General features: G+C 39.2%; 2 protein-coding genes across 11 annotated transcripts in view; both read right to left on the bottom strand.

Annotated features, from left to right (window-relative positions):
- Positions 1–5,577, bottom strand: part of LOC122980693 (filamin-B) — a 75,421-nt gene extending 69,844 nt beyond the window's left edge. For both annotated transcript variants that reach the window (XM_044348959.1, XM_044348958.1), the window contains exon 1: positions 5,037–5,577. In XM_044348959.1, the coding sequence (XP_044204894.1) occupies positions 5,037–5,328 (292 nt within the window). In that variant the 5' untranslated portion in view covers positions 5,329–5,577. The remainder of the gene's footprint in view (positions 1–5,036) is intronic.
- A 5,062-nt stretch (positions 5,578–10,639) lies between these two features.
- Positions 10,640–24,370, bottom strand: part of slmapa (sarcolemma associated protein a) — a 67,705-nt gene continuing 53,974 nt past the window's right edge. For 6 of the 9 annotated variants that reach the window (XM_044348961.1, XM_044348963.1, XM_044348960.1 and 3 more), the window contains 3 exons: positions 22,607–22,778; positions 22,258–22,392; positions 10,640–14,406 (listed from right to left, as the gene is read on the bottom strand). In XM_044348961.1, the coding sequence (XP_044204896.1) occupies positions 14,311–14,406; positions 22,258–22,392; positions 22,607–22,778 (403 nt within the window). In that variant the 3' untranslated portion in view covers positions 10,640–14,310. Of the gene's footprint in view, positions 14,407–19,234; positions 19,323–22,257; positions 22,393–22,606; positions 22,779–24,370 lie in introns of all 9 variants that reach the window. The other 3 variants (XM_044348962.1, XM_044348966.1, XM_044348969.1) reach the window with 1 other exon arrangement.

Below are 24,370 nucleotides of genomic sequence, written 5' to 3' on the forward strand. Positions count from 1 at the left end.
AAGCTGTCAATCGAACTCAACGACCGGAGAGAGACCACCTGAAAATGGTGTGAAAAAGCAGAGCAGCCCAACTGTTTAAGGCCGTTTTTAAACCTTTTAGTTTATCTGCTCTGGTCCCAGTCACTGGACCAGTTTGTGAACTTTGGTTCGGTTTCTTTTCACACAGAGAAAAAAAATCCAAGCGAACTAAAACGCATCACTACAGGCCACATGAGGAGTTCACTCTAGTCCAGGTCAGACCTCGATTCATTCTCCAGCTTGTGCTGACGACTGTGATTTCACTCATTCGCATCCCAGCATGCAAAGTACACCTGGTTACAGGAGCCGAATAGTTGGATCGGACTGAGGTCGGATCACATTCCCGCTGCAAAGGAACCGCGCACCGGAGTTTGTTTGGGATCGGACTGAGACCGCATCCTCAAAAGGGTCTGGGTACGGTTGATCACTGTGTTTAGACCTGTCCGATAAATCGCACCGAGAGGAACCAGAGTCTGATTCAACTGGACTGAAAACACCGTGAGAATAGATCTGCGGTTTCTAGCATGAATTCAAAAAGATAAACTAAGTACGGGGCAGTTAAACATCAAGTAGTTCTGGCACGTAATTCCCCATAAAACCGCAAACTTATGTTTTACATTCCAGTCTTTGTATGGATTAAACAAACAAGATAAAGCATGTCAATCAGTGAGCTTTAAAAAGGTATTGGCAGGTGTTCTTCTGCTTCTAGTCTTGATGCTAAGCTAAGCTAAACTAACTAAACTCCATCTGAACATCTCTCTGAAAGGAGAATATATAATAAGTGTGCGAATATGGAGTATATGTGCAAAAATAAAGCGTCCAGTGGTGTAACTCTGAAAGTCTACGGCTCACCATGTTTGAACCGTATGTACTCATAAAAGCCCAAATACTACTAATAACTACAACAAGTCTTCTTAACTAAAACCCTAAATACATATTTTATCATCATTATCTTTAAAAACAAAACATAAATCAGCATTTTCTGATCTGACTGTCTGGTTTACCTCTGATCTGTCTGGAGCTCAGAAAATGGAAACAGGACCAGTGTTGCCACACTGTGTGTGTGTGTGTGTGTGTGTGTGTGTGTGTGTGTGTCCCACCCACCCAGTCATTTCCTTTCTACTGTGGAAAATCAAACCTCCCCAGTTTTACATCACTGAACAAGCTCAGCTCATTCCCATCACCAGCCTCAGCGCGTCGGGACGGTTTGATACTCGGGTCGGTTGGTTTTTTCCTGAACCAGAGTTTATCCAGAGAGTTCTGTTCATCTGATCCAGTATGAAATCTGCTGTCCAATCCAGAAAAGCAGTCCTGGTGCACCTCAAAAAAACAGTTGGTCCGGGTTCAAGCGAGCGCTGGTCTGAGAGTCTCTCAACACTGCGACTCATGAGCTCAGTTCAGATGTGGAAAGTGACTTATTTAGACTCATGGTGAATACTTTTGTTTCAGTCAGACTGAATTTAACTACTTTGAATATACGAGTAAGTATCACAGTGCATGAAAATCCCATGAAAAGACTAAAACCACATCCAGAGCGAGCCAGGAAACAAGAACCCTGAGCTGTGGAGTATTCATCACTCCACAAACACACCTGGACTCACCCACAGGTCTGACCACAGACATGAGATGATGTCACTAATAAAAGCCTGAGATGCGTCTTACAAAAACCACATTGTGTGTCTATGCATGTGTGTGTGTGTGTGTGTGTGTGAGAATCACTGACGGAGGGCAGAGCTGCAGCAGCACAGATAGCTGCAGTCTGCCTTCAGTCCTCGTGCAGCTCAGCTCACCTTTGTGCGTTGGTGTCTGCTGGCAGGATCTGCTTCTGTGTGTAAAATGAGCTTCAGTGTGTTGGTAAAGTTGACTGTGTGAAGAGTTTTGAAGATGTGGACTCAGCACTGAAGCATGCATGTGACCAATCGTAAAAAAATGAAAATGGCAGTGAAAACGGTGCAAATGTCAATCACCATTCCCCACCATTTGACAGTCCAAAAACCAAAATATATTCAGTTTACTGTCATAGAAGACTGAAGAAGTTGGAATCAGAGAAATACTCGAAACGGTTCATCGATCATCAAAAATCGTCGCAGCTCGAGTTTGAAATCCAGTTTATCTTGACTTTCACTTCATCAGGATGAAGGTCAATAAAACATCTTGTTAATCAGAGACCTTGAGTGAAGTCAACATTTTCACTTTCATAACAATAAAAGACATAACAGTGAACACAAAGAGATAAGAGACCAGATCAGATTCTTACATCTCTCCCAGCAGCCGGACGACAAACACACACAGTGATGTTTGAACAGAGAAAACAAAACACACCACAACAGAAAAAAAGAATCTACATACTTTGCCTCAAGTTTTCTCCCCAATTTATGGAAAAAGGAGAAGTTGGAAACGCTGCAATCAAGGCTGAACAGTTATCGGAATTTTTATCAAAATCCCAAAACGGCCTCCTGCAATTTCCAAGTCACAGGAGGCAAAGTATTTGTTAAAAGGAGAAATATGCGTCATGATACTGTTTTAAATTAAATATTGTTGTGCTGCAGAGACGTCCTGTCCTCCACATCATCATCATCATCATCATCATCATCTACAGACTTAAGATCCCCACAAAACTCACATCATAATCATTTTAATATGTTTTTCAATTAAAATGAGAATAATGATGTCAAAGTTAACATTTCCTCTAATATCGCAAATCATATCGCAGGTAAAAATAACCGCAAAAAATCGTTCAGCCTCAGCTCCAATCAATGATTTTCAATGACACTTAATACGCAGATCATTTTCTGAATCAACCAATTAAATGTTTGATCTGCAGAATGTCAGAAAACAGTTTAAAAGCCGAACTTAAAACACTTGTTTAATCCAACCAGCGTTAAAAAAAAACCAAACGATAAGTTTCCAATCATAGAAAACTGAAACAATCTGAACAAAACTGATTCGATTCATTGATAAACAAATTGGTGCAGATTTATTTTCCTATTTATTCTTTACCAGCTTTAAACAATTTAAGAGGTCAAAAATCAAACAATCAAATACAAAATTTTGAAAACATGATTGTAATCAGATGTGTGTTCATTAATTTTTTGGACATAATAACAAGCAGCTTGTTAAAGAAAAGTAGTTTTAAAAAGCAGAATAACTGAACAGCAGACGGAGGCTGAACATGTTTATTCTCACAGAGCTGACAAACCACATTAACAACAGTTGGCTCTGCATGGCTTTGTGAGGTTTTCTATGGGGGGGGGGGGGGGGGAGTTGGGAGTTGGGAGTGGAAATATTTTCATCCGGTACCCAAACTGAGGAGCCTTCACCTCTCTACGTGAAGCCAGGCTCATTAACACAGGTGTGTCCTCTTTCTGTGGGAGCCAGCTCATTAAAACACACTCTGCTGTTGCCATGTGGAGACTCCACACCCACAACATGCCAAACTCCATTGAGAAATCTGTCACTTTAATGCTGCTCTGGACAACATGATACAGTTCAACAGTAATTACTGTGGGAGTCCATTCTCAGACCCGGATGTGACTGGTCCTCTCAGAAACCAACACTAGAATGGAAATGTTTGAGGTGTTTTGGTTCCAGTACTCAAAGTCTCCTTTAAATAAATATTAATCCGAGGAGAGAGAGGCTGAAGCAGCATGGTTTACTTAGAAAATGTGAGTTTTTCAACAGAGCATTGGCATAATTGTGGGTTGTGTGTATGCCGATTTGAAAATGAGGTCCTGTCAATTCTATAAATATTCTAAAAATAAAAATGTATTGATTATAGTGTCGCCGATAAGCAAATGCACGTTAAAGTAGAAGATTTTTAAACACAGTTTGGTACACACATGTGAGCTGCATGTACTGGAGCAAACAGGACTTTCTCGTTAAACCGTAGATTTTAAGAACCGTTAGTTCATTAATTACATGAGGTACTTTCATTAACTCATTTTGTTTCACATTAAAGTGAGAAAAAAACCTAAAACCTCCGGCGGGAAACTTCCATATAAATGAGACCGACTGAACTTTGGTCTCCAGCAAAACTGCATGAAGCTTTCTTTATAAAACACGAGTCAAACTTGACTAAATATTCATAAACCTCTCTTTACTTTACCGTAACAGTAGCGCCAACTCCCATTAAATCTTGTTTTTAGTGTTTTTTCCTCCAGATTACAAACACCGTCTCTCACCTACAGCTAAATGCAGCCAGGTAGACGGCGTGAACCACTTCTAAAACCTGATGTTTTGTAAGAAATACTTATTGCTTTTGTGTGTTACATAAATGCCGAATTAAAGAGTGGGTGCAGCTGATTCAGAAAATGTATGATGATAATAATATATGATATATCTATACATGTGGAAAAGCAGTTAGACTTTAAAATGTTAGGTTTTTGAAGGCAGTCCGTCCTTTCTAGGGCAGAGAACCGTGTGTTTGTGGCTTTAAACTGGGAAAAGTGTGGAGGGGAAAAAAAACATCTGCTGGGACAACTAATATTAGCAACACCAGCACTCATGTCCTGGTTAGACTCTCAATTAACAGTTAAACTAATTAGGGGCCACCGGTTGAGGGTTTTTGATCCTCGGAGAAACTTCCAGACAAATGAATGGAGCGTCGTTACTCACCGACGGAGAGGAAACATCTCTAAAACCTGAGGTTTTGTATAAAATATTTGTGGTTTTGCGTATTACATAAATGCCGAATTAAAGAGTGAGGCCGGCTGATGCATAAGATACCATTTACATTAATATAAGATATATCTATACACGTGGAAAAGCGATTAGACTTTTAAATGGTAGATTTATAAAGGGAGTCCGTCCTCTACAAGACAGAGAACCGTGTGTTTTAAGGCTATAAACTGGGAAAAGTGTGGAAAAAACTCTGCTGGGACAACTAATATTAGCAACACAAGCACTCATGCCATGGTTAGACTCTTAATTAAGAGTTAAACTAATTAGGGGCCACCGGTTGTGGGTTTTTGAGCCTCGGGGGAAACTTCCAGACGAATGAATGGAGCTCCGTTACTCACCGATGGAGACGAGCCTTATGTTCTCCTTGTCCAGGAACTCCAGAGCCACCGACACGTTCTCCAGCTTCATCTGCCTGAAGTTGGGCCTCGGGTGGTACTTTCTGTACATCTTCTTGTGGCTGAGGACCTCCAGCAGGGCGATGAGTCTCAGGCCGTCGCCCAAGTCCAGCTGCAGGTCTCCGATCCGCTTGTTGACGCATTTCAGGTGCTCGTTGGTCCAGCGGGTGAAGGTGTTCTGCTGGATCTTCTTCCACGGAGCGTCCTCAGCCAGGTCCTTCTCTGTGGCCGGCATCTTTTCTTTTGTTTTTTTACTCTAACGGCTCTTCTTGTTCGGTAGTCTAAACGCTTCTTGTTCGGACTTTGGTGTGAGTGTGACAGGGAGTGAAGCGGTGTTTCCTCTGAGCAGGCTGAAGTTGATCTGCAGACTTTCTGATCCTCACCGAGACTGACTGTTGCTGCCGCTGCGTTCAGGTGCTGCCCCATAAACTCGGACTGTTCAGCTTCTAACTGTTCAACTGAGACGTCAGTGGCGTATTATCGCCCCCCATCGATGAAAATGCTTTTTTTGTGACCTTTTTTAAAAAAAATTAAAGATCCCCTCCCGACATGTGTGAAGACATATAAAAAATATTCTGCTTGAAACAATAATGTGTATCTGATATGTTTTTTCTACAAAAAAAGTAAGTTACCACTTTAAAATTCTAAAAAAAAAAATGGCATCTACTCCTTCTCGCTCATTAAAAATCCCGAATCTATAAATATGCAAATAGACAGACAGGTGATAAATTAAAGGAAAAACCTACATAAAGTGTCTTAGTAAGGTGTTGGGCCACTGGTTTGGTGTTTTGATGATGGTGGTGGAGAGCGCTGTCTAACATGTCAGTCTAAAATCTCACACAGATGTTCAACTGGGTTGAGATCTGGTGACTGTGAAGGCCATAGCATATGATTCACCTCATTTTCATGCTCATCAAACCATTCAGTGACCCCTTGTGCCCTATGGATGGGAGCATAGTTATCCTAGAAGAGACCACTCCCATCGGGATAGAAATGTTTCATCATAGGATAAAGCAAAATTCCCCCCAAAGCATAACAGAGCCACCAGATCCCTTTACTGTAGGGGTCAAGCATTCAGACCTGGACCGGTTTTTCCTTTAATTTGTCTGTATTTCATGTCAGAAGTTTGACAGCTGGAGACAAGATGTCTCCAGCTTCACTGTAAAGTCCATTATCAGTGTTTGTGCACTGAAAGCTTCAGGTTTCCACATCACACTTGTGTAAATTGCATACTGGACGACCAAATTAATTATGATGTCACAAGTCTTACTCATAGGTACACGCCTCAGATATGAGATGAGCTCAGAGAAACTTTCCTCCTTTAGTAGCTGCAAGTGAAAACAAACACATATATCATTCTGCACAGTGAAGGAACAAGAAGAAAAACACATTTTTGGGTGGAGGAGGATTTTAATTTAAAAAGAAAACCTAAAAGCATTTACACTTAAAATTTTAGATGACACCTGGCTCTTGTTAATATGGAAGTTAAATGTACTATTGTGAGGACAAACGCCTCTGTTAAATCAGTGTAATGTGATATAATAAGTATAGTTGTGAGGGACTTTGGTTTGTGGAAACAAGGTCAGAGTGATGTCTCTTGTCGCCTGGATCGATTCATCAGAAACCAGACATAAACTCAGTGTGAATCAGCAGCTCTGTGACTGTCAGGCTCATCGATTGATCAGTTTGGTTATTTACACAACAAAAACTTTTAGACTGTCACAGTTCAATAAAGTTTGATCTGATCCGCTTCACGTTTTCATATTATATCTGTGAATGAACTGAGCTGCTCCGGAAGAGTTGGTGTTTGTTTGCACTCCTTAATCTGTTGCTCAGGCAACCAAACCCTCCATGACAAGTCTCAACACACACACACACACACACACACACACACACACACACACACACACACACACACACACACACACACACACACACGGTATACATAACCATCAAACCACCAAATAAGACTTCAAAGAGTGAGACTCGGTGGTGTCTGAGGTTGTGTTTGTGACAATCAGACATCTGAGGACTGATTTGTACATTTTACACATCAATGTCCTCTTGTTGTTTCCTAAACTGGTTTACATGAATCACAGACAAATAATAAGTGATGTGTCAGCGTCACCTGCAGCTGGTTGGAATCCGTCTGTATCACTTCCTCACCGCTCTGCTGGAAAATCTTCACAATATTTCTCCTTTAAAACAATATTTCAGCTCTGATTTCTGTGTTTTCTCCACTTTGTGCCTCTAACATACCTGTTTTTTTTTTACATTTGATAAGCCCACTCAGACATAAAGCTCTTTTTATTCAGACTGTGTAAATTTGTTGCCTGTGGCGTTCAATTACTGTAAGTAGATTTCTAACCTGTTTCATGAGGAACAAGACTTCTCTTTGATGGCAACCGAAAGTAATATCTCATGTTAACCAGCTGCCATCTTTGTCTGCGTCAAGGAAAGATTTGTGAAGCAGGTTAAAAGTCTCTGTTACCAAACACCAGAGATACATGTGGAAGCACATTACCAACAGGAAGAAAGAAGAAATGTGAGGAATCATTAAAAAAAACATAATGGAAAAGTAAAAACTGAGGTTTTAAGATACTGACTCAAAATGTTAAATTTCTAAGACATACTTATGAAAAAGTAAATCAAATTCAACTCTGTAGTATTAATGACAGTGATAGTAGTAAAATACAAATTATGACTTTTGAGTCATAATGTCAAAATGACTTAAAAAGTTAAAATTATGAAGTAAATCGAAACTATTTAAGACAAAATGATGAGATACAAATGAAAAACGTTGACTTTTAAAGAAATTTATGAGATACTACATCAAAATGATTACTTTTGATATTTTTAACTTAAATACAATCTGGTAATTATGAAATACTGATATTATAATTCTGAGATAAATTTGTTTCCTTATGAGACTTTTGTGAATTATGGATCTTATAACTTCTAGATGGTTTTCTTGTAATTATGAGATACTGGTTTTATATGAGATCTTATAATTAAGAGAACTTTTAATTCTACAAGAAAATAATTTCTTACAATTTTAAGATATTAATCTTGTAATTTTGAAATGTTGTCTTTTAAATATGTTAATCGGATCTCATCATTTTTTAAATCTAAATGAAAAATGTGATTCTTAAGGTCTATCTCATCAAAATTGGACTTTTTTTTACTTTAAAAGTCATAATCATAATATTGACTTAGTATCTTGTAATCTTTATTTACAGAAAGTATTTTCTATCTTTTTTATTCTTTATATTTTATCTATTTCTTTTTTTCCCTGCAGATAATGTGGTTGCTTTGACACAAGACGTTTCATACAAATATAAGTGTCTTAAATGATTTAAAACGTTTGTTCAGTAGTCGTGTCTTCTATCTGAGACTTGATGTAATCTTCATGTAAAGTCTTAAATGTAAATGTGACGATTAAACAAGAACAATAAATCCGTCTTTCTATTCCATAAATACTTGTGATGTTCTTAATTAGTCAGCCTTCATTAATTATCTTTTTAGTAGCAACAGATGTGAGTTCATGCTTTCAGTGAAACAAACAACAGTTTTCCACCTAAACTATAACAAATGTCTCATGTTTTCATGTTTTAAAAAAAATCATCTTTTTAATAAACTTTTCCAACAGCGAGAATAAAAAAAAAACTTTTTCTTTTCATTTACTTCTTTTGTTCCTTTGAATGTGTGTATTTCTGAGTGTTTTTCCCTCATAAAAGACAAAATCAATAAAATATCAGTCACTATCAGTCACACTTTCTCAAGTATTTTCTTTCTTCTTTCCAGTTTTCTAATTCAACATTTGACTCTTTATAAAAAAAAAAAGAGACACAGACACACTGGACTGTGTGCCAACTATTAATTCCTTCTGCATGTTGCAACGGCCTCGTAAAGATGACATCATGCCCCAGCTGGATGATTGATGCGTGTTTGTCGTGTGAAGACATCAGCTAATATCACACACACACACACACACACACACAGTCGTGTTTTCATCACTTCAGAGGACATTACATTGACTTACATCAATTCCCTGGAGACTTATCTTAACCTTCACATAACCTTCAACTAACCTTAACTTAACTTCACCAAGTCTTCACCCTAAAATTAATGATTTAAATTAAAGGGACTTCCTTTTTGTCCCTATAAGGGAGACGAGTCCCCACAACATGAGGAATACCTGAACACACACACACACACACACACTAGGCCTGTGTTTAATGGGGTAGTCTTTGGTTCCCTTTATGGCTTTGTGTTTGTGTTAAATCACACATACTGTATGTCCTCACTGTATTTTATTGCCTGATATGTTCATATAAAACTCCATTACTCAATAAGTTTGACATTTTTTTTTATTATTTTTTTATTGACAGTGTAATTTTAGCTCATAGTTTTGGTTTTGAGGCACATTTTACTATTTCGGTTCAGTGTTTCCAGCAGCAGCAGGCAGCTGTTTTCATCAAACAGGCTCCCGGTGAAAACTACCAGCTCAGCACCAAACTGCTGACAGGCAGCGTTAGAGACGACACAGAGGAACATCTGGCGGTTACAGGAGATGAGTGAATATTGAATATTTATATTCACCAGGTGGGAACAAACATGACTGTCAATGAATGTTAATTATCTGATCAGCTTCAGCAAATCACTGTACATTCACGTCTGTAGTGTGTGTGTGTGTGTGTGTGTGTGTACACACTATATTCACATATTTTTGCACCCTTAAAATATCTCCCCTCTGTACATTTTATCCACACTGTAACTCTGCACACAATTACACACTTCATTACTCTTTCTGTTAACTATATTGTAAATTACTTTGTGTACCAGGATTCTAACAAATCATCTATATACTTCTGCTCCTTTCTAATTGTTTCTATTACACATTTTGATTCTAATCTTGAGACCTTTCTGTTGTCTGTTCTCACTTATTTATTTTGCTGCATCAAAACAAATTCCTTCTCCACATCAATAAATTAAATGTGCTGTATGTAGCTTAACGCCGCAGCGTTCAATCATGATGTCGACTCTCTGCTTGTTGCCTTTATTTCAACAACAAATCAAACCTTCGACTGCCTTTGAATAACAAAGTTATCTGAATCAGATTAACAGGATAATTTTAGCCTGATGACGTCATGTGAATTTGAATCAGTTGAACCATAATTGAAACCAGAGCCAGGATTGTTTTCATTATCGATTTAATATTTCAGTCTATAAAATGTCAGACAATGCCTGTTATAATTTCCTACAAACAAAGGTGATGTCTTCAAACTGCTTTTGTCTGACCAACAACCGAAAGATATTCAGTTTACAATCATGTGACGAAGAAAAGCAGCAAATCTTCACATGTAAGAAGCTGGAAACAATGAATGTTTGCTAGAAAATTAATTATCAAAACAGTTGCTGATTATTTTTCTAATCGCTGAGTTGTTTCAGCTCTAAGCAGAGCCTTGATGTGTAACCATTTATTATTTATTACAGATGTGTGTGTGTGTGTGAAGATGTCAGTGAATGAAGACACTGGAAGCAGGTTTGGTGGGTCAGCTTGCTACAACTTTAATCCAAACATCGCTCTGCATATTCAATACATCATCATCATATCCTCTACATAGCTCCCTCTCATATCTCTAAACGATTTTAACAAAATAAGTCTAGTAGCACATCATTCAATAACATTTTATTTTACAATTCTCTCTCTGTACTGTAGTGTTTCTCTTTAAACATCAGGAATATTTGTTCGTTGTCTTTTTTTTTTTTTTCTTTTAACACGGAGACAAGACAGAGTACACAAACGATGACAAACGTTGCTCAAGAGTCCAGAGTGTGAATCAACACACACTCCCCTGTTCGCCAACACACGCACACACACACACACACACACACACACACACACACCCCTTGAAATAATTTAATGTCTGCTTAAAAACACCTCAGCAGAGGTCTGAAGTGTCAAGTTCAGAGTTGGATCTCACAGCCGCCATGTTGGAGTGATGACAAGAGTAAAAGATTAACTTAATCCTGATGGAAATCTTGTTTTTCTCTATTAATGTAACTTCTCAGTTTGCTGCAGTGATGTACATGTGTACTCCAGGACACCGTGACATCACCGCTGGGTGTGGTTAAAGGTGCGACAGAGCAAACGTCAGACGAGGCCAGACGAGAGAGGCCAGTGAAGTTACTCTTTAAAGACAAACACTGACAGATTTGGCTCTCGAGTCTAAGATGAACTTTGGCTCTTTGTGCTGAACGTCATGTTAACGACGCTACGCTAGCATCGACCTCCAGGTGCCGCTAACCCACGCTGATGTTCAGCACAGTGCTTCCAAACTGGTTTTGCTTGTGACCCTTTAATATAAAACATCTGCATGAGACCCTTCCTGACAGGATGAGTGTCTATTCAATTTATGGGTGATTTTATCATCTCCGACTTCATTTTAATAATCTTAAAGGCGCAAATAGTGGAACTGTACAGTATTTCACATGAAAAAAAAGCAAATATTAGAGAAAAGTCTGAAAATTAATATAATTTTGTGTAGCAGAATTTAAGATTATCAAGGATCCTGACCATGAATGTATTAAGAGAGCCGGATACGGAGCTGCTGCTCAGCCTTGCTTCACATTTTTTTCCCAGTGGCCACTTGCGGTATTGCGGCTAAAAAATCCCCTGCGGCCCAAAAAGGCATTTTTTTTCCCCGTAGACCACCATTATAAAAGAGAGTCTATACAACTGTTGACAGGACACCTCAAACTGCAAATAAGGTAAAATATGACTCTGTATTATAAATTTTTAATCCATCAAAGTTTTATGTCTGTAAAACTTTCCTCAAGCCTAGAAAAGTGATTTTTAGAAACAGCACTGTGCATTTTCAGCGGGCCGCACAGCACGGAAGCAAACCTGGAAACTAGAAACTTTTTTTTTTTTTGGCTCATGCGCCAGGCGAGCAGTTTTCATTTGACTGAATAGGCGCCATCTTTGAGTCCAGTATCCAGTTCGTATAATACATCCATGGTCCTGAGCTATCTAAAGCTAACACGAACATGGGAACATGCTGATGGAAACATGGGTTGTTAGATTTTGAGCTACTCTGTCATGAACTCAAGTGGATATTTTTGACCTGTTAACGGCGCTACACGGATTCATCCTTAACGTCTGAACCCTGAACGCATCCAGTAGTTGAGACTTTTCAGTCTGGATCACAGCGCAGGATCGACTGTCATCATCCTCAGAGCTGCTCATGTGGGTAAAAAAAAATCTTCTTCCAGCTGATGTGAATTGTTGGGATGAAGCCACAATAATAATCTTAATTCAAACTGACTCCATTCACTGAAGAAGGCCAAGAGTAGCAGTTGAAAGCGCTGGAGAAAGCTAGTATGACACTGACAGACCTCTGACAGTCGAATAAACCAAGTGTGTGTGTGTGTGTGTGTATATGTGTGTGTGTGTTTATCAGAGACAGTGTGTGTGTGTGGTTGTGTGCGTGTCTGACCGCACACATACACAAACTGTGGTGTTAGTTAGTTACATCAGAGGCACTTTGACCCCCTTTTCTGTGCCCTCAAAATAAAAATTAAAAAAAAAAAAAAAAAAAAAACCCCCACAGAAAATAAATCTGATTTTTATTTTAATAATTTGGCTTCAAGTTTCAACCCCGCCCCCCCCCCCCCCTCTTAAAAGGAAAAAATCAAAATGTAGAGAAACACCATGTTAGACATCCAACATGGCCGACTAAAACCAGAACAGAGCAGAGCCGGACTTCCTGAAACCTCCTTAACGTGAACACTTTCCAGCAGACTGAAAATCCAGATCAGGTCGACGGAAACACAAACACGTTCTTTGTCACGTTTGTGCTCGTTTTGTGCTGATAAATCCTGGATGTACATTCGTTATAAAGCAGATTATCATGAAGTACTAAAGCATAATCCTGTTTAGTGATATATGGAGCTGATTATGTCTTTTTATTAGTCTCACTGTATTTAACCTGCTCAATTTAAACAGATCAATACAGATTTAAGTGACGGCTCTAACCACAACCTGCCGCAGGTTCGCTGTATGTCAGTATACGATCATTTGACTGAATACAATTTTGTTTAAGGATATGCACCATGTGAGCATTATATTGACTGAAATATTAAAGGTTTTACGACTAGATTATGACAGGGAGCCCCTCTAAACAACACAGCTTCAAGATGAGGTAAAAAGACCCAAAAGCAGTTTTTATTTTGCTTTATTGAGCTTTAGTGGTGCATATAACCAAACAAATTTGCATTCAACACCTGAACTGACACTAACAAACACATTTGGATAAAATTCAACATGTTTATTATTATTATATTAGGCTGTTGTTATTTTAAATCTTTTTTATTCTACACTCACAAGAAAAAAAAAAAAGGACAATCTTTTTGGCATGAAAACTCCAAATATCAGCAGCAACAATCCAATAATAATCCTATCAAATAAAGAAAATGACACGTACAGATAAATGACTCAAGCTGAAGACCTCAAAGCGTCATTTCTGGGACGCAGCTGAAACCACTGAGCTGTTTTCAGGATTTCAAAATCAGACTGATGGAGGGTTGCAGCCCGGTTCATCCAGAAAGTCTAAACCATCTCTGGCGGAGCTTCAGGCTGGCTGCTAGCAGACATCCAACAGCCAATGAAATCTATCGAAAGATGTGCGCAGATGCTGCTACCAGCGAATGCAGCTTTTGTGGTTTTGAACAGAGACTTTTCAGTTTTGAGAGATGAAAGCGGATCATGTTCCCCTGACTGGACTGAGACTGATGGAAAGTGCCACGTTCGCTTCCATCCCCGTTTTCCGTTTTCTACGGGCACATGTGCGAACGTCACTTCGGGCAGGTTTGCGTGGAAGCTCGGCCTGCTGGAGAACAATTTTGTTACCCAGAAATCAGCAGAGAGACGAAAAAAAACCAAAAAAAGCCCCCACCACAGCTGAGAGAGAGCCGAGAATAAAAACAACAAAACTCCTCGCTGCAGGAAAAAAAAAAAAACACAAAAAAAAAACAAAATAAACCAAGAAACATCTGAATCCTCTGTAGAAACCACAACCTTTATATTCCCTCTACAATTATGTACAATTAGACTTTATACAAGTAAAGCAGTGATGCTCTCCTCACAGCGCTCTCTGTGTGTGTGTGTGTGCGTGTGTATATATGTGTGTGTGTGTGTGTGTGTGTGTCCATCCTAAGTGGAGCTGCTCTTGGAGAGGTTGGGGTAGAGGACGGCTGCCGTCACGGCGACCATCACTGCGATGACCGGCATCCAGGGGCTCCAGCCGCTCTGTCCGAGAGACACGACAACACACACACACACACAGACAAACAGACGAAGAAAATCAAGTTAGTCTCCTGCGTCGTCTCCAAGTTGTTGTTTTTTTTTTTTTTTTTATACTTTAACTCAACCAAGACTGAAACCAGAGAGAATGAAGAAAGAGAAGAAGAAAGAAGATGCAGAAGAGGGAAAGAAAAGTACAGAGGATTGCATAAAATAAAATAAAAAATATTATAAAAGAAGCCAAAAACATGAAGCCCCCAAAGTCCCAAAGAGGATATTTTTCCTTTCTTGGGCAGGAAGATTATTTATCTAATTGGGGAAGTTATCTAAATAATTTTCAGCTGTACTCCTGACAATCATAAAAACTGACAAAATGGATAAATAACATTTTAGAATAGTAGAAAATGTCTAACAAGACTTTCTTTAGGGGAAATTTTAAGTTAGATTTTAGAGATACTATATTATGAAGCGCAGTTCCTTATTTTTATAGGCGGAGTATTTCTGAAAAGGCTGAATGTTAAATGATTTTTCTGAAGGGGATCATTCAGTCGTCTCTGGCGACTGCACTTGTTTTCCTGGAAGTACTGTCCGTGATTTTGGCAAAGTGTCTCAAAGGAGGAAGTGTCGTTTCATGCAGAATCTTAAACATGAGACTCGAGACGATGTACCGTTTAAAACTTTCCGTACTGAATAACTTGCATGTCTGTATGATACATTATGACACGGTGGTGATGGTTGGGGGGGTTTTGTAGAATACTTTAAGGGTTTCTTTACGCAGCGAGACTATCGGCTTTAACACGAGAACTTCCACTTGTGTAGGTAAAGTGTGAGAAAATCCTTGCGTGCATGATCTGTACAGGTTTGAAGCAGGATTGTGCGACATGATGATATATATCATGCGATGAGAGAAAAATGTCTATCGTTTCATATTATGCTCTGTTGTTTATTTTGTTGTGACACAAATCACTTTACAGCAATATTTTTCATCATTTTAAGTCCATCTTTTGCACGGATTACATTGATAAATTGCTCTTCTTGGCTTTTTACTCCAGAGGCTTTTATTGCATTTATAGTAACATAACGAGTTTAGTTGTTGTCAACTTTCCACAGCTGTCTGTCTCCTCTGCTGCGCTGCAAACACACGGAGGATTCAGCCCCGCTGCCGCTGCGCTGAGAAAAAGCAGAGAAGCAGCGAGACGGCGACTATAAATGACAGCAAAACGCAGCAGAGACCGTCTTTATTTATGTTGTTTACCAAACGTATGTGCATTTGTTTAATTTCAACTCAGTGTGAGAGTCTCTGCTGCTTTTTGCTGTCATTTATGGTCACGCTACTCTCCTCTACTCTCGGCGGGGCTGAACCCTTGATGTGTGTGTGTGTGTGTGCTGCACACACAGGAGAGACAGTGAAGCAGGTGACGCACTCAAGCTGACGAAAACTACACTTGTTACATTACTGTAAGTGCAATAAAAGCTTAGGGAGTAAAAAGCCAAGAAGAGTAATTTAATTTAATCCATGCAAAGGATGGACAGACAGCGGACCAACTATTTATTCATTGACTTAAAATGCTCTATATCAGGATATAAATGACTTATATTGGGAAATGAGATGATTTTGGTCATATCGCCCAGTCCTAGTTTGAAGCATCTAGCGATAGACAGGGCCGAGGTTATGTTTGGAAAAGCTACCTAACACTTCTAATACCTCTTTATAGTGTCTCTGAGTAACCTCTGGGTCACTGCTTCTGCTAAATTATTTTCTGTGAGAAGTTGTCAATACAAATATACACACACCAGATGGTTTTAACCTCTTCATAACCATGCAAGTTTTAACTCATAATGAGTTCTGTAAGTAGTATATGTAACGAGTGCTCAGGATCAAGCTCAACTGAGATGTGATTCTTCACTTTTGAGGCCGTTTTCTTGGCGCTTTGTAAACATCCGTTTAAACCTCTGCATCTGATGAAGTCAACAACATGTGTTGTGCTTTTATTATCAGCTGATCTTGTCGTCTGTCAAACCACACAACAGATGATTCCTGCTGAGGACAGTCAACGTTTTTGTGTTTGAGCGTTTCGTTGTCATGACATTCTGAGGTGAAAATAAGACTTTTGCTGTGTTGTGTATCAAACACAGGAAAGCAGCATGGTAGAGAAGCGTATGAGTTTATAGTCAATTATCTTGGTCCCACAAGATAATGACTTAAAAACAGAATAATAAATAAATAAATAAATAAATAAATTATATAATCTCTTGGGACTTCAGGGACTCTGTACAAGAGAGGTAGAGGAAAGCAGTAAATAAAAAAGGAAAAAAGAGGGTTAAATTAAAAAAAAAACACTATTGAAAGCAGCAAAGTAAAGGAGGCCGAGGAGGCTACCTGAGTAGAAAAAACAGAAAAGTTACAGACCAGTTTTCCTTCCCAGCAGACTGGAAACACTGGTCAGACATTCCCGAATAAACAGACAAGCAGCGAACAAACCAGCACAACACAGGACAAACATGATGGGCAGAATGATGAATGTTTAGAAAAATGAAGAAGTGGCTGCAAGGAAAGTTCAAGAGGCTGAATGTAGACAAAAAAAGGGAAAAAAAACTGCAGTGCAACAAAAAAAATAAAAAAAAATAAAAAAAGGAAAAAGACTTGAAGATCAAAAGATGGATGAGTCATTGTAAACAAACCACCAAACCTGTACGCAGGTAAAATAAGACAGAATAAAAGGAAAAACATCAGATTAAGCAGCAGACTGGATGCATGAAATGGAAAAAAAAAAAACATAACAACAAACCCTGTTTGCAAGAGATGGAGAGAAACAAGGCATGAAATTAAATAAAATGAAAAAAGAAAAAAAAAAAAAAACAGGAGCACCAAAACCCTGAGAGTGAGAGGGAAGTGAAGCAGTTAGTGAATGAATGAGGCAGGCTGGAGCAGATGTCATATTAACGGACTTCCATAAAGGAAGTCTGACTCTTTAAGAAGACTCATTTAGCTTCATACTAGTTAGAATCATTCAAAATAAGAGATTCAATGAGTCACATCCTGATTTTTATAGAGACTTGTTGGTGTTTAGACAGCTTTGTATTAATTAATACAAATTTAAACAATCCTGCATTATTTGTGAGAGATTTTATTTTATGCAATTCTCACAATACTTCAGAAAAAAAGGTCAAATTCAAACTAGAAGAATAAAGTATATAAAGTATAAAGTATCTTATCTTAATACTAGCAAATGTCATTATTCTCTGCCCTTCTCCAGTTAAAATAATCAAATTTATGACAACTCTTATGTATTAATAATTAATAATCTAAGCTTTGGCCAAAATTAACATCAAGTTTTCTAAACTTTTGTCTCCTTAATTTTGACTTCACAGCCAGATCTCTTACCACCGGGCTGAGAATCACTTTCAACAATCTGAACGATCTCTCATCCAATACCTCAAACTAACCATTTGACACTTACCTGACAGGCTAAACTGAGGGCTACAATTATGTTGAAGAATATGTCAGGTGTTGTTCTCTTTTCTTCTTGTCAAGAAATCCCATAAAAAGACCAAAACCAACAATGACTTAAACAGGTATTGTTGCGTATCCAAAGCCTGATATATATCATTTCTCTGTGCCATTGAGCTCCGTCGTTGTCCAAAAACTATTAAAAACACATCAATGAGCTACGTTGTTACACTGGGTGACATATTTCTTTGTTACCATGAACACAAACACTGTAATTTATTTTGATTCAATCCCACATACATCCTCCTGCTGTCAGAAATACTTACTAGATCATAAAAATGTGTATTAAGTTTGAAAAGATTCATGTCTCCAGCAGGGACCGATGGGTTTGAGTGCCATAGACAGGGAGGGAAATCAGAGTACTGAGAGACGGACTGACACATTGTTGGTTTTCATCTTTTCATGGGATTTGTTGACAAAAAAATATATATATACTGATGATGTCTGTACTTTCAGCTTCTAAGAGCTTTTTTTCTTGAGGACTGATGTTTGAACCTGTCCCCCTTGATCACTATAAACATCAGCAGGCGCTGCGTAGACTGAGGTATCCTCTTATAACGAGGGTCTGTAGCTGGTGGGGGATCCAACCTTTTAAAGAGTTCGGTGTTAGCCGCGGCAGAGAGGAAGCAGAAGAAGTGTGACTGACAGCCATGCAGTTAGAGCTGCTCAAACCAGACAAAGACAGACCACCATGATGATTATGAAAATGATGACGATGAAGAAGAAGAAGATGATGATACTCAGTCTTAAAAAGGGAAGAGTAGGAGGTGATGAGAGCGTCCTGCTGATCAGAATTCAGGGTTTAACCGTCATGTAGCAGCAGTCATGATTAATTAAATCCAAAATAATAAACTGCACATTTATCTTTCATGTGCAATTTAAATTTGTTTCATTTCTTTTTATTTTACACTGGTCCAGTAACTGTAACATATCTGACCCTAATTATTACTGTATCATATGTGTTATTGGTATCTTAATGGTGGTAGATCAGGAAAAAAAAACACCTGCCAAACACCTTTTACAGGAACTTTGGAGGTCAAAGGTCATGACCATGGTTTAGATTTGGCAAGAATAATCATTTCTGCTCCAGGAAAACCTGTGTTGGGTTGAATTTTAGCCAGTAAAACTTAATGGAGCTCTGATTCCAGGGTGTGGGTTCCCACTAAAACCTGACACCCTGAATTCATCACAGATCAGGACAAAGTTTTCACCTCCGTCATCTTTCCTTCCACAGATGATGAACAGATGGAGGCAGCAGAGACAGACAGACAGACGGACAGACAGACAGACAGAGAGACAGACTGATGTCATGTCGGTGTGTACCTTTCTACCACAACTGGCCGAAACACCAGTAGAGCAGAGCCAGGACAAGGCCCATGAATATGGCTTGGACAGGCTGCAATATGGATGGCTAGAGGGGAAGGAGTGAGGGGAGGGGAGGAGGGAGAGGAGAGGGATAAGAAGAAATCAGCCGGCAAATCAACCAAAACCAACATGGAGGATGGAGCAGCTACGGCGAGGGGGGAGTGAGGGAGGGGAGACAGAGAGAGAGAGAGACAGAGACAGAGAGAGAGAGAGAGAGAGAGAGAGGGGAGGAGGGGCGGGGGAGTTGGAGGAAGGTAGGTTCGTGTCAGATATCTAATCAGGCATTTCTACAAAGCAACACCACCATTCCTACATATTCAACAGCCACACTGATAAAAAAACACCACAGAGGAAGAACTGCCATCCATCACCAGGCTTGTTTTCCACAGCAGCAACTCTTTCCTGTTGGATTTCAGCCCATTAACTTTCGGCACCAGGACGCCTCGTTAAGCGCTCTGAAATTGAACCCTACTAGCTGTTGGCAGATAAACAGTCCACTGATTTTAATGAAATATGTCAGTATGAAATGTTCGGAATCTGATCTTTAATAAAAACAAAAAAACAAGAACAGCAAATCTCTCTAAATGAGAGACACAGATTCACATGAATAATACTAAAAACTGTTTCCAGTAAACATGCTAATGCATGGCATTTGTATCTAGTGAAGCTAAATAATGCACGTAAAGGATAATTCCAGATTATTTGGGTCTCATAGTTTTGTCTGTTATTTCTATCAGTAATAATCATACTATACTCACCAAAGTAATAACTGAGATCTGGAAACACTGATATCACTGCAACGTGGTGCGACTAGTGACAGTCAACGCATCCCGGCGACTGTTCTCTGACAATATGCAGTCTAGACGACATGGTTGGTGTGTGTTGTACTTAAGATAATCAGACAGATTGTAAACAAGCCAAGAATCCATCCAGATTACGTTTAACCAATTTATTTTAACTGAAAGTGACTACACCTGAAATGTCAATAATAATAATAATGTTAACTATGATGGATGTTTATAACATCAGTTTGGGTAATAATAATACAGTTCACCTTGGTTCCCTCTTTACAACCTCATCTCATCTGCTTGTATTTCATGACCCGTCTGTTTGGTCACAGTGTTCCCAGATCTCTGTTATTAAATTGGTGGCTAGAAAATTATTACTGACAGAAATGACAGACAAATCTCTGACTATAAGACCAAAGTTGCCTCACTTGCAGAACTTTTCAAACACAGGAACTTTCTAGGGGGACCAAGAACCTTTTGGGGAACTAAACCTGTATTTCAACCAGAAGAACCAAGAAACTAAATTTAGTTCCAGGTGTAAAAGAAAAAACGTACTTTCTGCTAGTTCAGGAACTATTAAGCTGAGTTCGTAGGGCTGACCTGTATTGCACTGGGTGCCACTAGTGCTAGTATTAATATTAGGATAACGATCGGATATTTCTCGTTTGTTAAACTTATAAATAAAGTGAGGTTTTAGTGTCGGCTTCCTGACTAATTTAAAAAAAGAGGGACATAAAGAGAGTGGAAATGAGCCGAGAGTACGAGTGAACGAGAGCGGGAGCTGTGGTTCTAGAGATTAAATTGAGAGAAATAAAACTTTATTTGCAGATAGTTTCATGGCTGTTTCTAAAGCAGAAATAAATAACCGTCATATACTCAGCAGATTGTCTACTTTGGAGACAGATGTTTTTGGAGTTTTCAGTCTCATTTTCCAAATCCGCACGTCTCTTTTTCTTTTTATTCATTACATCTAACTCAAACATCAGTAAAAACAAAGACCAGCAGGACGAGTCTGTTGTTTCTTATGTGAGAAAACTGCATTTCAAACACTGTCGTTATTTTATAATCATCAGTCCAATTTGCCTAAACTACACGGTTCTGATGATGAGGTGGAAACGCAAACAGGGACGTTCAAAAGGGACTTTTTAATTCTTAGTTTAGTTCCTCTGGTTCCATAGTTCCTGGTAGTCAAAAAGGGGCAATAAACCAGAATTATCCTTTATTATTATTATTATTATGATTATTATTATCCTTTATTTTAAATGTTAAAATAAAGATGGTTCATCTAGTCCTGCGACTCTGGGTCAGGACTCTTTTTTCTGAAATGTTCTGGTGAAACAAAAAAAAAAAAAACCTGAGGAACAAGACAAATATCAACAGTCACATCAACGAAGAACTGAGGAAGAGGAAGAGCTGAAGACAGGTAGATGAGAGAGAGAGAGGAGAGGAAGAAGAGGGGTAAACAGAGGGTGAAGGCCGCTCTGCCTCGCTGTCGTCCTTTGATTTTTCTGATTCGTGTTTCCTGGAGTTTTCAACGGCGGCGGAGACAAACTAACAGCTGTTATTAATCAGTTCAGGATGAAAAGGCAGGAGAGGCGATGATGTCACATGACGTCACCTCAGCTGGAAGAGCCCAGAAGATTTTTTTTTTCTTTACCGTCAGTTTAGTTTAATAAAAAACAACTGTTTTCTCTAACGTACAGTTTCTATGCTGATTGATGTTTTTGAGCTACAAATCACACTTGTCCAGTTAATGATTATTTTGTTATGATTTGTAATTATTGTTATGAGATTGTGTAGCGGGATTGAAGGTGTGATTGAAGGGTCATTGGGAGATTCAAACAGCAGTGGCTGGTGAGACTTTTTCGTCTTTAGATTTAGCGAGTAAGCAGTGAGGAGGGAAGCTGTGAACTGAAAGTGCTGTGTGGGCTACAGCTAGCAAGTCCAAGACTGCCAACAGTGTCCAAAACAAGTCTGGTGCTTCTCCTGCATTAAAATGTAAGAAAAAAAAAACCTCCGAACTGAGAGAAAAACATCAAGAAAAACAAAACATCTGGATTTAAAGCTGAGCAAACACACAATAAAAAACAATAACTATCACAACACAAAGAGTCCATATAGTCTTTGGTCTTTTTTAAAAAGGACGTGTGTGTGTGTGTGTGTGTGTGTCTGCGTGTGTGTGTGTGTACTCACGGAGCTGGTCTTGTCCTGCAGCAACTTCAGGCTGCTCCTGCACTGCTCCAGCTCCTGGTGGATGTTCAGCTTCTCCTGCTCTGTTCTCTCATAGCGCTGACGGAGGTCCAACAGCTGGGACTGTGTGTCTTCATACTGTATGCACACGCACATACACACACACACACACACACACACACACACACACACACACACACACACACACATACGCACAGAGCAAATCACATCACATCATGTCTATAAATTGTCAGGTCATCAATATCCATAAGGAAGTGACTTAACAACTTAAAGTGATTGTGTAGCCCTCTATGCAGTGTGTGTGTGTGTGTGTGTGTGTGTGTGTGTGTACCTCTTTCTGCAGTGTGTGTGTGCGGGCCTGGGCCTGGTCCAGCTGGCTCTTCAGCCTGCTTTCGTCCTGTAGGTGCTGGTTCTCTAGCGAACCCAGTTTGTCCTGCAGAACATCCTTCCTCTTCTCCAGAGACTCCAGACTGCTGCTGAGGACCTGACTCTGCTCCCTGGTGCTGCACACACACACATACACAAAAACACACACACACAAAACATCAGCATGTCAGCAACACCTTCATCAGTCCCTCCACCTGTGATTTTAATAATATAAATCACATAAAACTGTCAACTATCTCCCACATTTGCAAGAGCATGACATTTTTTTTAACCCAGCAATTGTTTCTGCAAAGATGATCAAACTGGAAGAATTCCAACTTCACCAACCACAGCAAATGTTCAGAACAACATTTGGGAGGTTAAGTAAAAAAAAAAAGCCTTGATCTCCACTAACAACTTTGTTTGTTTTGTCTCCAGAACTTGTCTTCTCAGGCAGCTTTGTCCCCAGGTTATGAATGCTATAGTCTATTTCCTGAAACTATCCATTTTGTTTATGGGACTTTCTTACACAGCACGTTAAGAACCGCTATGATGAACTTTTAGACAGATATTTAAGGCTGCGAGCCGCCATATGAGGACTGAGACGCCTGTGAAAATGTCATTCTCGAGATCAAGAGATTCTTAAACTAATTTTTACGCTGACTGGAACTTATTACACACTATGATTTGCTTTGAGTACTTTGAATAATTGTATTATTTTACAGATGACTTGTAAAACTTCAACCTAACCACAAAACTCATCAATTTTCCCCTTTTAGTTACTGACATGTCAGAAAAGACACTTATGAGGACACGGAGAGGAAAGTGTGAGAGTGTTTATGATTTTTCCTGCTTGAGCTCCATCTGTTCACTCTCGCTGACCTCATCTGTCTTAAACATTTATTCTGATCTGGGAAATTATGTGTTGAATGGATGGATTTCATTTATTGACAGCAAAGATTGCTGGACCGGAGAAAAACTTCCCCTCTGACCTCACGGGGAAATTCCTACTCACACAGCTCTCAAAAATTATTATCTGCTCATGTATGATACAATGAAATATGGAGTTTTATACATGTGGTTTTCAAAAACCTGCTTTCAAACAGGACTGAAACTTTTAATTTACTGGTACTGTATGTTTAGTTTCTGCATGTTTATTTCTTATCACATCTATACAAAAGGTTCAAATGTCACTGAATTTCACCTCGGTGTAAAAACCGCCTGGCTTTGGGGGCAGTTGATTTCTTTAACTTGCAGTTTGTGGTTTTTACTCGAGCCACAGATGTCCACATGTAGTGTAACTTCTAGACATCATCGTTGATTGAGTGTTTACAGTTTAGGAAAACTGCTGGAAAAGAGCATCTCAGCAGGGATGTGACAGTGAGCTGCAGCAGCTGACATCTGTACTTTTACTGGAATAGTGCATTATAGATGTTTATGAAAAGTGCTGCATGTGGCATCTACACTTTATTGGAAACTAGCGAAAGTGTAAGTCCCACACAGATGAAATCCTGCTGAGCTCTCAGCTCCGATGAAAACAAGCAGTGATGTTTCCTCTCTGTGTAGAAGAGACAGATCTGAACGAGCCTCAGAGAACAGAAGCTTCAGTCCGTTAACCTGCTGACTGCTCGGTCCGGTTCAGTCAGCTGTCAGTCAGCTGTCGTCCCTTCTTCCTGTTCTACCTGAATCAGCTGGACGCCACGTTTCCTCCTGTCCTTTCCTTTAATGC

This window comes from Thunnus albacares, chromosome 4, assembly GCF_914725855.1.
Source record: "Thunnus albacares chromosome 4, fThuAlb1.1, whole genome shotgun sequence".
NCBI classification, from domain to species: domain Eukaryota; kingdom Metazoa; phylum Chordata; class Actinopteri; order Scombriformes; family Scombridae; genus Thunnus; species Thunnus albacares.